The 13643-nt window shown below is 39.2% G+C and overlaps 1 protein-coding gene across 1 annotated transcript in view; it reads right to left on the bottom strand.

The window, feature by feature from the left end:
- Nucleotides 1-13153, bottom strand: part of BUB1 (BUB1 mitotic checkpoint serine/threonine kinase) — a 42266-nt gene extending 29113 nt beyond the window's left edge. The window contains exons 1-9 of the mRNA XM_025994703.2: nucleotides 12638-13153; nucleotides 8941-9000; nucleotides 8723-8861; nucleotides 7528-7724; nucleotides 5828-5871; nucleotides 4934-5034; nucleotides 2987-3039; nucleotides 2707-2891; nucleotides 1337-1488 (exon numbers count right to left, since the gene is read on the bottom strand). Of these exons, the coding sequence (XP_025850488.1) occupies nucleotides 1337-1488; nucleotides 2707-2891; nucleotides 2987-3039; nucleotides 4934-5034; nucleotides 5828-5871; nucleotides 7528-7724; nucleotides 8723-8861; nucleotides 8941-9000; nucleotides 12638-12663 (957 nt within the window). The 5' untranslated portion in view covers nucleotides 12664-13153. The remainder of the gene's footprint in view (nucleotides 1-1336; nucleotides 1489-2706; nucleotides 2892-2986; nucleotides 3040-4933; nucleotides 5035-5827; nucleotides 5872-7527; nucleotides 7725-8722; nucleotides 8862-8940; nucleotides 9001-12637) is intronic.
- Nucleotides 13154-13643: the final 490 nt, after the last annotated feature.

Below are 13643 nucleotides of genomic sequence, written 5' to 3'. Positions count from 1 at the left end.
GAGAAATACTGTATGATTTCACTCATATGTGGAATTTAAAAACCAAAATAAATGAATAAACAAAAAGCAAATCAGACCTACAAATACACAGAACAAACTTACAGTTGCCAGAGGGGTGGGAGGTAGAGGGATAGGTAAAATGAATGAAGAGGAGTGGGAGATACAGGCTTTCAGTTATAGAATGATTAAGTCATAGGAATAAAAGATATAGTGGAAGAAATATAGTTGATGACATTTTAATAGCATTGTATGGTAACGGATGGGAGCTACACTAGTGAACATAGCATAACATAGAGAGAAATTGAATCACTGTCTCGCACTTTTGAAACTCATGTAACATTGTATGTCAACTATACTCAAATTTAAAAAAAGTAAAGGAAAGAAAAAGAAAATGAAAGGGTGTGTGCTTGGAATATATCAGGAAGCAAGACAAATACAAAGGGGCAAGAAAACTTTTGGGGTGATGTATAGGTCCACTCTTTTTTTTTTTTTTTTTTACAGATTTTATTTATTTATTCATGAAAGACACAGAGAGAGAGGAGAGAGGCAGAGGGAGAAGCAGGCTCCATGCAGGGAGCCTGATGTGGGCCTCAATCCCGGGACTATAGGACCACGCCCTGGGCCGAAGGCAGGGGCTGAACTGCTGGGCCACCCAGGGATCCCCTATATATATGTTCACTATCTTGATTGTGAAGATAGTTTACGGTTGTATGCATGTCAAAACTTAGCAAATTTTACACTTCTGATATGTGTAATTTACTGTATTTTCATTTACATTTCTATGAATCTCTTAAATAGAAGAAAATTCTAAAAAAGAAGAAATTAAGATGTTAATCTTCATTGTATCCTATATCACAGGTATATATGTACTATGTGAAAGTTTAAGCAACCATTATGTACCTTAAATTTATCCTCAATTTACCCCATCATTAATAATTTTAAGAAAATACATGAGTCTAACAATTTCATCACCTTTCCTCCTTCCAACATGAAACAATGGCAAAAAAAAAAAAAATAAATATCTTGATAATTACTGAAATAATTACATTCAAATTCTCATTATATGAGATACTGTGCAAAAAATTTTTTAAAGACTACACATATGAATACATAAACATAAATATGTACATATAAAAACATACTCAATCTGTAACTTCCTTTTCTCATTTTACATTTTGAGTATCTTTCTGTGCCCAACTGTAAAAATTTGGAATGCTGGTAGTAGCTACATTAGCATCAGAATTAAGTCTAAAAATATGGCCCAGAAAGGAGCAAGTAAAAAATGAAATCAGTTCCACTGGGCATGGGAAGCACCCAGCAAAGAGCACACACATACCTCAGACCTTTCCTGGAACTCAGGCAGATTCTCCTGGGAAGTCTCCACCACCTGATACAATTTCTTATGAAGTTCATCCATTTTCTGTTTTAACAGTTGTTCTTCAAAAGCATTTGCTTCTTTTCTTTTCATATAATGTCTGTCTTCATTTACTTTAGGAAAGAAAACATGGTTTCCATGCAAAGTTTAAACTCAGGTCATCAGAGGAATACACAGAAAATGAGTGAAACATTATTTTGGGGATGGCAATTTTTTTTACTGGTCTTTTCCATGTGTATTAGGTTATCAGAACAGAAAGGTGTTATTACTTCTTAATTGTAATTTTTACCTGCCTTTAAGTATGGTTACTTGTAGGTTCAGGGCATATAGGTTATAAAAATTTACACACTGATCAATAAAATATTTGGTAATAGCACAGTATGCTACCAATCAGTTCTTCTAAAATAGTCATGGTCCTGCAAGTCATTTGAAAATGGAAGTTTTTAAAAGAGCTAAAATCTCTAGGTGTTTTCTAAAAAGAACCAGGAGCCGAATGTATTGAAAGGTCAGTGTCACTTGCAGTCACTTGTGACTGCTTAACATAACCACCCCACATACAAATCAAATCCCTTGGCTGAGACATTAGGTCACTGTGTGAAAGAAAAATGAATCTGTGCATGACACAAAATGGGTTCTCCATGAGTGTTAGCTGCCCGTTCTCTCAGTTGTTGAACAAGTGAAAAATGGTAAGCAAAAAAAAAAAGGCCAACAGAGCAGTTATCCAAATGGCTTAGATGGTATAAAAGCCCTCAATGAACAAAAGTTCACTTTCCTCTCTAAAGTCGACATTGTTACAGCAAAGATGAGCTCAGATGTTGGTGTTAGCATTCCGGGTTTTCCCATGAGGAATGAAACCTGACATGCTATATAGCCATAAACGACATGGCCCTTTGATCAGAGGACTCCATCTGACTGTCTCCTTTGTCATGCTTGCAGATTTTAGACAGTCTCTTCTCCATTCCAGTTCCTCACCTGATCTTTTCATAGTAAAAATAACTAACTTATAGGTTTAAAATTACCATATTCAGAAATTCAAACCCATACAGATAATATTTAAAAGCTTAATATATCACTAAAGGCAACATTGGTATACCTATTTTATCTATATCAGTGCTGTTTCAACTCTGAGCTTTGCTGTCACGACAGCAGTTGAGTCCCTAGACAAATGTGTCTACTTGTATTTAACAAAGATTTCTAGGCTTCTCACAGATGAGCTAGAGACTTTACAGATTCTTTCAGCTTAGTCAGTTACCTGTTTAAAAAGGTAGTTTACTCAACGGTTATTATTTTAAATGACAATAGAGTATTTTAAATCATAAGAGTGCAAGTACCCCACTGTTCATGTTTTCTCCGTTGATTGTATTTCTGGGCTCTCAGCTCTTCAAAGGAAAATTCTGATTCTCCACGAATAAGTTTCTCCTTGCAATACATAACAACCTGCTGAACACCAGTTCTGGCTGCTGCAGATGCTTGTGCAGAATAACCTGATTTAGAAATCAGGATCACCCTTTGTTCCCTATAATGGGGAAAAATGTATTATTTACCACAGTATACTACTAAAACAGCTCTTGAAGGAAACTAAGTAATAGATACTGCACAGGTTATACTTGCTTTTTTGACTCTTTATCACAAGCTGAAGACATTACCCCAGAAACTTCTGAACCCTAAAAAGACAGAAAAGAAACATAAGTATTCACTTAACTGATGAGAAACTAGCACCCAAATTATTTCACAGAACAATATGAAAGTATTGGAAGAGCTTCTTAATCATCACTAGGCTTATTTATTTTTTATTTTTAAAAGATTTTATTTGTTCATTTGAGAGAAACAGAGCTACCAAGCAAGCACAGGAGGAGGGGCAAAGAGGGAGGAACCTAAGTAGACCCTGTGCTGAGCACAGAGCCTGATGTGCGGCCCGATCTCTTGACCCTAAGATAATGCCCTGAGCTGAAACCAAGAGTCAGATGCTCAACCGACTAAGCCACTCAGGTGCACCAATCATCAACTAAATTTATATGTTCTTTAATTTAATTATTAGTTATTGATTATTAATCTTACAACTTTTGTAACTAAAGAGTCCAATAAGAAAGTGATTTAAAAAAAGTTCTTCTTGGGGGGTACCTGGGTGGTTCAGTTGGTTAAGCATCTGACTCTTGATTTCAGCTCAGGTCATGATCTCAAGGTTGTGAGATCGAGCCCACTTAAGATCTCCCTCTGCCCCTCCCCTGCCTCACTCCTTCCACCACCTCTTCGATAAAAAAATTTCTACTTGGTAGTAGAGAAGGGCTCTTATTTCCCTCCAACTGACAGACTAGGAGCTGGACCAGTGCCAATGTGTTATGGGATTAATATTCTAAAATTCTTTATCAATTAAAAAAAAAAAAATCACAAAAATTTCCTCCTGGTACTATTCTATTCTCAGGAGTTCCCAATGCTAGTACTGATTCACTAAATAAATATTTATTGAATATCTCATTCATGTCATGTCCTGAGCTAGGTCCTGGAAATGTGATCATAAATAAGATCCATTTCTGCTGTCTAAAAGTTTACATAATTGGGGCAACAGGAAGCAATGAGGCTGGTAAATGTGTAGAATGTAAAATGAGATCGTTTGAGAATCTAAGTTAGAAATGCATATTCCATGTCTAGGAATGTGTTACATCAATAAAACTGGCACATGTGCACTAAGAATTAGTGGATTTAGCTTAGAAGAGGTCCTTAGCAAACTGAAAGAGCAATTTTACCACAAAGAGGAAAGCTTCTGGAAAACAAGGCTGAAGGAAGCAAAGACTTGAGCAGAAGAGATCATAGCAGGGCAAAAATCTCAAGGAGGATGAAGGACAAGTACAAGTAGAAGACCATTTTTCCCAATTATAATGGCAAGGAGGGATGCAGTTACATTTACTGGTCAGTGGCAGAAAATTGACAGATGTCATCTAATGGTTTTTGTTGTCTCATTTAAACACTCTTACTGTCAGCTCCTGAAGGAGAGGTTAGAGACCTCTAGGTCCCAAGTTTGAGAGAAGTGAAGTTTAAAAATCACTACAAGGCATTAGGGAGTGAAAGGGGACACATAAATACATAAAACATAAAGAATAAACCAGGAAATTGGAAACATAATTTCTGGAGAGGAGTAAAGCCCTGGTTGAGGTTATAGGCACCATCTTTCCAAGCTCTTGAGTTTTTTAAACAGAGCTCAGGAACCTCTAGGTGGGTATTGTCCAGTGCAGGAGGGATTCCGGGGCCTAAGTGAGGAAGGCTGGTAGACAAAGAAGAGAAGCTGCTAAGGAGGAAGTGAAGACAAAAGGTTACATAGTGGGGGCCCCTAGGCCAAATAAACACAGGAAGCTAAGGCCAGACTGTAAGTTATTTAAATTTAATATTTGAAGTGAGCAGTGTTAGATGACGACAGGCCACAGGTGCAGGTGGCTGACAGAGAGGTTAGAATCAGAGGGATAATGTCAAACAAATGAAATGTCAAAGTGGATGTGAAAGGGACCTAGACGACCGTTAAATGCCATTCCCCATTTCCACACAACCCACGAATGTTATTATTACCTGATTCTTAGAAATGCAGGCTGAGTTATTTCCTGGATTTGATTTTGATGTCATCATTTGGTTTAAAATCTGAGCATTATGCAGAGGTTCTGAGGTTCTCACTATAGGAGGAAAAAAGGATGAAATAAAGAGAAACAAGGGTATCATATTAAATAAAATTATTACAAATACTTTCCCCTGGTCTTTCAGTAAGTAGCATAAGAAATAAAACAACTCATTGACCACTGGCTCAGAAAATTGTAACTAAAACATTTTTTTTTAAGATTTATTTATTCATGAGAGACAGAGAGAGAGAGAGAGAGAGAGAGGGAGGGAGGCAGAGACACAGGCAGAGGGAGAAGCAGGCTCCATGCAGGGAGCCCGACATGGGACTCAGTCCGGGGTCTCCAGAATCACACCCTGGGCCAAAGGCGGCTCTAAACTGCTGAGCCACCCAGGCTGCCCTAAAACACTTTTTAGATAAGAGAAACATTGTAGAGATAATTTAAACAACAGGATAGGATAGTTGATACTTATTGATGTCAAGAACAACATTTCTATAAAGAACAACAACATTTCTTTAAAGGTTGCATTAAACACTATGATACAATTCAGAATAGATGGATTCTCGGATTCTCGAGTAAGTCTTGTCCTCTATCTTGGGCAATTTAAATTTTTTTTTTAAGTCCTAAAAATATAATGAAATCAAGTTTTCTTGTGGGTTTGCTTATTTAAATTGTTACAATAGAGCTCTGCTCTCCAGAGATTTTTTGCAAGGCATTATTACCAGGGCGCCTTCCCCATTATCTAAGACAATACAGTCAATAAATACCAGATGAATTTTTTTTAAGGAGAAAAAAAAGGCAGTGCATATCAGAGACTAACAACTTAGACATTTAGAAAGTACTATTTTACCTTGAGTTGGCAAATGCGTTTCGGTGAGGCGTGCCTGAAATAACCTGAATGACAGGAGTGAAGGCATCAATATGGATTATAAATTTAGTTTAATACATATTTGTATTAAAGTGAAAACTATATCTATCTAGATCGATCTAAACCTATCAAGATAATAAACAAACAAACAAACAAACAAACAAACAAACAAACCTATCAAGATAGCTAATCATAAGCTAGTTAAGACTGAGGTAAAAAAAAAAACATGAGAGACACCTAACTCTGGGAAACAAACAGAGTCCCTGGATCAAGTCCCACATCGGGCTCCCCTCAGAGAACCTGCTTCTCCCTCTGCCTGTGTCTCTGCCCCTCCCCTCTCTCTCTCTGTCTTCTCATGAATAAATAAATAAATAAATCTCTAAAAAAAAAGAAAAGAAAATTCTCATAATAAACTTTAAAAAGAACATGAGCACTGTAGCAAAGCTGAAAACAATGAGTGTATTAAATGCTGGTTTAATAAGTTTTTTCATATGCTGCTAGAGAGGGGGCCAATAAAAAACTGGTATTACCTTTTGAGTAGGTAATGTAGTTATAAGTACCAGAAAACTTAAAAACTCTCATACATCCTTTGATTAGTTTCAATTCTGAGAATCAGAAGGAACAAGATAAAAATAGGAAATATATTGGGAGAAAACTCTGTAATCAAGGAAAAAGACTGAGACAAAGCTGCAGGTGTATTAAAGCCGTGTAAATCCTTTAACAAGCAGAGAAAAACATGCCAACTAAAATGCCAAGTTTCTTCTGTTTCTTTGGTTTTCTGTATTTTTAAAATTTCCTGGGCAGCCGGGGTGGCTCAGCGGTTCAGCGCCACCTTTAGCCCAGGGCATGATTTGGAGATCTGGAATCGAGTCCCATGTCAGGCTCCCAGCATGGAGTCTGCTTCTCCTTCTGCCTGTGTCTCTGCCTCTCTCTTCTCTGGGTCTCTCATGAATAAATAAACAAAATCTTAAAAAAATAATAAATAAAAATTTCCTAAATGAGGTATATTAAATCACAGAAAACAATAAAAGTTGTGAAAAATAAAGTTATTCATTAAAATATTCACTATGTTGCTCTTTATAAAAATCAAAATGTTGGAAACACCTTCAACGTCCATTTAGAGACCACTTCAAATATGACATAACTCTGGGACAGATTTTCACCTACTTTATAAGTAGTATAAAAATTCATAAAATCATAAGGGCAGTATAAAGCTCAATATACACAACAGATAATACAGTATGATTTACTGTTAAAATATACAAATCCAAGGGTGCATACATAGGCATAGGAAAAGATAAAAGATAACAGGAAGGCAATGCACCAAAATGTTGACTGTAATATTTCTGGGCAGTTTCCTTTTCTTTATACTATTCTGTATTATTCACATTTTTACAGGAAGGATTTCCCTGTATAAACAGATAACAATAAAGGATTTTTAAGAGCAAACATGACATTTTCAAGTAGGAAATACTATGCAGAGTTTTTTGTTTTGGTGTATTTTGTTCTTTTTTTAAGATTTCATTTATTTATTTGAGAGAGAGAGAGAGAAAGAGAGAGGGCATGAGCAGGGAGTCGGATGCGAGGCCCAATCCCAGGACCTCAAGATCATGGCCTGAGCTAAAGGCAGATGCTCAACCAACTGAGCCACCCAGGTACCCTGAGTTTTATTTTCAAACTACCTGTAGTGTTGTTGCAGCAGCTCTCTTGGTTCAGCCTGGTTTTGAAGTCCTCTTCGAAACACAGCACTGGCATGCTGCAGCTCTCCCTGACCTTCCAGATGTCCCGCCCAGGCTACATAGAGAGGAGACGACATGGTCCCGATCCCATGGTTGTACAGAAACTCAAAGAACTGATGAAGATCACTGTTGTACTCAGCCTACAGAAACCCAAAGCAAACAGATATAAGAACAAAGGAATTGCTGGTCTAGATATGGCCCAGAGCCCAGCCACCTTCTATGCTCGGTCTTCATGGAGGCTTTCTAACAGCAAACCTAAAAGTTCAACTTATTCCTTTTCTTAACATTCAGTGTCCCCCAAATTACCCACACTATTTCCCAGGGTAGTGACTTCCATAATGACTCATGATATAAGTGTTATGGTTGTCTTAATCAAGCTTGCTCAAGTGCCATAGGGTGCCTGAAATACTGGTATTTTGTAATTTAGTGAACAAATCCATTTTAACTCTATCCATTCATGATTACTAGAACTCATGCCCTCAAAGCCTTCAAGACTGAAGAGACCCAACCTTTTAAAGCTTAACCTGAAGCAGCCTTATTCTTTTAGTACTAAATTTACTTCCTGAGAATTAGTATTTTCTGAATTATTTACAATGAATCTAATTTACTCCCAGGAACCCTCTGAGTACCTGGCAGTGGGAGCTTATCTTTCCATCCTCACATACCTTTTATACAACAAAACTTTTAATTTAATGATTTCTATCTCATGTCATAATACTTACTTGATAGAGGAGGAGGGTTTTATTTTTTATTTTTTTAAACATTTTTTTTTTTAAGATTTTATTTATTTATTCATAGACACAGAGAGAGAGAGGCAGAGACACAGACAGAGGGAGAAGCAGGCTCCACGCAGGGAGCCCGATGTGGGACTCGATCCCCGGTCACCAGGATCACACCCCAGGCTGCAGGCGGCGCCAAACCGCTGCCCAGGAGGAGGGTTTTAAAACCAAATTCTTGACTCTAATACAGAAGCCAAAAGCTTCTAAAATACACATCTCAGCCCATACAACTTTAAAAAATTTTTGATTACAAACAGAAGAATTAAAACAAGATGATCTAAAATGATCTTAAAATCTGGGGAAATAAGCAAAAGTATAATATGATTACAGTTTGATTATACATCTGAAAGTATACTTACAAATTTTAAACAATAATTGATGAATCTTGGGTCATTGTGGTATTTCTTCTTATCCAAAAACTCCTTCATTAAATGTTCTAATAAAGTTGTCAAGTATTCCTTATTCTCAGGAAAATTCTCTTCTACCCACCGCATGTAACTAGAAAAATATAGATAGCATTAATTTTCAGGGCAGCATATAGTTTGTTTAGAGGAAAAAAAATAAACTAAATGCTAACCTTTCCCATTCACCAAGTGGGTCATCGCCCTTGTAGCTCTGCATATGGGCTTCAAACATTCTAGAAAAGAGAAAAATATGCACATAACTTATTAGGGATGATTCCTAAAAGCAAAAGATTTTTTTTTCATTTTATATGTCTCATTTATACACCTTAACATGAAAATCTTAAATACTAGTTCAGATGCTATATTAAAAATTAAAAGATTATTCACGTGGAAGTGGTCAGAAAACTTAGATGCAGTGTTTTTCCAGAAGAAAGCAAGACCCAAAGCCCCTGAAGCTAGCCCTTATGAAAGAGGCAGCTAGAAGAGGGTCTCAGACTCTATCCCTAAGAATCTCCTTCTCCTGTCACTGATGCCCAATGTTGCTACCATCATGAGGGGCAGTGTCCAGAAGTTGCTATTCCTCACATGATGGACCCCTCCTCTTGCTGCTCAGGAGCTTGGCTAAGACTTTGCTAGGAGACCTGAGGGGGCTTATGAGTGGGTGTGGGAGCCTAGGGCACCACCAATCAGGTTCCCAGATAGTTTGTTTTCTGGGCCTCAATGGAACACAGCATCCCTGAGGAAGAACACATAATGGCAATGTTCATAAATCAGCCACCATGGCTCCCTCTGCTTGCTGCTACTTCTGCATATCCAACCACAGCTTAAAAAGAAAAAAAAAAAAAAAAAAAAAAATCAGCCAGGCAATGAAAGTTCTCTAGGGGCACTTCAGTGTTAGGATGGGGGCAAACGAACAAACAAACAGAAACATGTAAAATAAAGTCAGGTGACATTAAGCACTTGGGGAAAAAAACAAAATAAAATGAGAGATGAGGCAAGAGTGTGTCTAGAGTCACAATTTTTAGATAGAGTGGTCAGGGAAGGCCACTCTCTCTGAGGGGGTGACACTTGATCAGTGTCAGGGGGCCATGAAGCTATTAAAGTGTGCTGAGCTGGAAGGATGGGGTAACAACATGTAATGTGCATTTTAAAACATCCCTCCTGTCCCTCCAAGTAAAGGGGACAGAAAATGGGAACACAAGTGGGCAACCAGTCAGGGAGCTACTTATAATCCCAGTGGGTGTGAACTGGACCAGGGTGGGAAGAGAGCAAGTACAGAATTTGGGGTGTTTTGGAGAAAGAAACAATGAGACTTGCCTTTGGGATTGCTTCACTGGGTGTGAGAGAGATTCAAGCTAAGAAAGACGTCAGGTTTTCCATTAGAGAAATTACATGACTTTCGAAAAGAAAAAAAAAAAGGATTTGAAAGCAATACTTTCTTCTGGCTATCATATCAGTATGCCAATGAAATCAATGTTTCTTATGACTCAAAATCTAGAAGCCAAAAAAGAAAAGCTAGATAAACTATATACACACATATATAGTGTGTATATATATATATATATACACACTATATGTGTGTGTGTGTGTGTGTGTGTGTGTATACACACACACACACACACATAAAAGCTTCTACATGTCAAGTAAAACATTAAGAGTCAAAAGAGAAATGATAAACTGGTATAAAAAAAGAGCTTTTAGAAATTGGGGGGAAAACAATGAAAAAAAAAGGGCATTCCACAAGAAAATACTCAACCTCTCTCATAAGAGAAATTTACCTCATTCAGATAAAATTTCTCAGCTACGAGATTGGCAAAACTAAAAAACAAAACAAAACAACAACAACAAAAAAACATGGCAACCATGTACAGATGAAACAATTGAAACAAGCACTCTCACATCTTGCTTGCAGGTAAGAGTGCTCTTGATCCCTGCCAAGGGAACTGGTAATATCTGCCAAAATTACAGATGGATCAACTTTGACCTAGCAAATCTACTTCTGGGACTCTAGAAAACAGATACATCTGTACATGTATGTGCAAAATGCCACATGTACAAGATTTTTCACTGCAACTCTATTTAGCAAAATGACTGTCAATAATCCAAGGATCCATCAGTGGGAGACTTTTTGAATTGATTATGGTACATGAAATATGTAGTTGTAAAATAGATTGAAAAAGAGCTCTATAAACTGATAGAAATCTCCAAGGATACTGTTAAACAAAAAAAGCAGTTTATATATGCTCATCTACACTTTACACGAAATACAGGCAGGAACTGCACACACATATACATACATAACACTCACCCATATACACACATACATGTATGCATATATAGATATACTAATGTATTATTATAATATAAATATATCGCAAAAAGAAACATTTGAAAAATAAACTAGAAAAATGGTTATATATCAGGGGGTGGGTGAATAGATACGTATAATAAATCTCAGTGAATACTTTTCTAAATCTTTTTCAAAAACTAAACAAATGTATTACTTACTTTTAAAAATTAAGAAGTAATTACTTCTAAATTTTAATCTCCTTTTCATGCCTCAGACGTGAGGAAGTTTTCCCCAAAATATGTCAATAAATAAGCTGCCCCAAATAAACACTTCATATTCCAATACCAACCACATTTCCCTAGTAAAATGGCCTGAATACACTGTAAATTAATACTGAAAACACCCAGTTCACTGGAGCAAATTGGTCTTTACAAAGTCAAAATAAGGTCAGAAAGACTTGATTTCCCTTTTTAAAGTGCGGGAAAACAAGCTTCTAAAAGTGAAAGTTTTGCCGGCTAGGCTGAAGGCTAACGAAGTCTTAAAGCAAACAGGTTTTTTAAAAAAATAAATAAATAAATAAAATAAAATAAAAAACAAAAAAAAAAAAAAACAGGTTTTTGCTTTGGCTGTACTTAATGATCTCCGCCTTCTGATCCCCAAGAGAGTACATTACCTTGGTGCTGATAAAACGAACCAGTTTTATTTCCTGTCACATATAACTGAACTGCTTTAAAACGCGTTTGAAACAATCTAGATAAATCACCTAAAGTCGTAAAGCAAAAGTGTGGGAATTTAAAGAAATCGCTAGCAGCTTGACATAAATGATAATAAACATAGCTTTAAAAAAAAAAAAAAGAGTTCACGTTATTCACAAGACTTTTTTCAAATTGATTGTGGGATTACAGGTAAGAGCTATTGTAAGTTCTCTCCCTACTGCAGTTTTTGGGTTTTGTTTTGTTTTTTGACTGTCTTTGAACGTTTGTCATGAAACCTACACGCAAAGCTTAGGGTTGTTCCTTGTTTTAAGATTTTATTTATTTATTCATGAGACACACACACAGAGAGAGACACAGGCAGAGGGCGAAGCAGGCTCCGTGCGGGGAGCCCGCTGCGGGGCTCCATCCGGAGTCCCGGGGTCACGCCCTCAGCCGAGGGCAGGCTCTCAACCGCTGGGCCACCCAGGAGCCCCAAGAACTTCGGGTGTCTGTCGGGTTAGACGTTTTTTTCTCCCAGGGCGGCGGTCCGCCCAGAGGGATTCCCTGCGGAGATCAACCGAGAGCTCGGAGGGCCTCACGAATTTGGCCATATTCCCCTAAACTGCCACCGTGGTGGCGGCCTGGAGGACGAGGGCCGGGGTCTCGGCGGGCAGCGCAGTTACACGGTCCGGGGTCCTATCCACGACCCACGAGTGGCTCACAGCCTAGCTGGGTGGGAGTGAGGGCGCGGAGGAGACACTCCAAAGCCACGGCCGGGGCGGGGGCCTGCACACCCCGAATCCTAGGTTACCCCACCCCCACCCCGCAGCCTGCAGACGGAGACTGCGCCCCCGCCTACCCTCATCCCACCGGACCCACACTTACTGAAAGACATTTTCCGGGTTATCCATGGCGAGAGGACGCAGGCCAGCAGCAACGCCCGCGGCACCAGCGACGAGCCGCCGCGGATTTGAATCTCCCGCGCAGCCGCACTCGGCTCAACGAGCGTTAGCACGGCGTCTGGCGATTGGCCTCGGCTGCAGACGGGCTGGCCAATCGCCGGGGCAGTTGCCGGGAGACCTTTGTCCCGCCTCCCTCCGGCGCGCCGCTACTTCCTCCCACTCCCGCGCTGTCGCGAGTCCCGCAGCGAGCCCGCGGACCGCTCGGTGCCGGTTGGCTTTTGTCGAACCGCGTAAAGAGGGGGAGCTCTGCGACCTGGGCGCACGGCGGTCGGCGCTGCAGGGCTGGTTAGCAGATTGTGCACGGCAGGGACGCCCGGGGGGCTCAGCGGTAGGGCGGCTGCCCCGGCCCGGGGCGTGATCCCGGGTGCCCGATGGAGCCCCACGTCGGGCTCCCTGTGTGGAGCCTGCTGCTCCCTCTGCCTGTGTCTCTGCCTCTTTCTCCCTGTGTCTCATGAATACATAATTTTTAAAAAAAAATCTTAAAAAAAAAAAAAGATTACACGTGGCCTATGAAAATGATGGGTTAGCACCCTCGCAGACTTCTGGGCTTGATGTAACAGAGCGGAGGAGGGGGCTGTTTCCTACATCCAAATGCCGATTAAAATAAGAATGGAAGAGTTTGGATAGATTGTAGGATGCCAACAAGGAAACTTTCAACATCTTCTGTGGAACTGGGAGCTCTGGAGACTCAAGTTCTGGAGAATCATAAACAAAGGGACTTGTGAAGGAGTCCAGATGTCTAAGAAGGAATATGTAGTATGCTGATAACTTCCTGTCTAAAAGTGAATTGGAAGAGTCAGCCTCGGCTCCTCTGCCCCTTGGACTTTAATGACTTCCCATCCTGCCTCTTCAGGTTGTTTCAAAAGTCACATAACAGTGCAAGTAAATACAGAGAGTTATTAATCTGATTACCTTCCTTTTGCAGAAGC

Source organism: Vulpes vulpes, chromosome 8, assembly GCF_048418805.1.
Source record: "Vulpes vulpes isolate BD-2025 chromosome 8, VulVul3, whole genome shotgun sequence".
In the NCBI taxonomy this organism is placed as follows: Eukaryota; Metazoa; Chordata; class Mammalia; order Carnivora; family Canidae; genus Vulpes; species Vulpes vulpes.
This window is presented reverse-complemented; position numbering and strand designations above follow the sequence as displayed.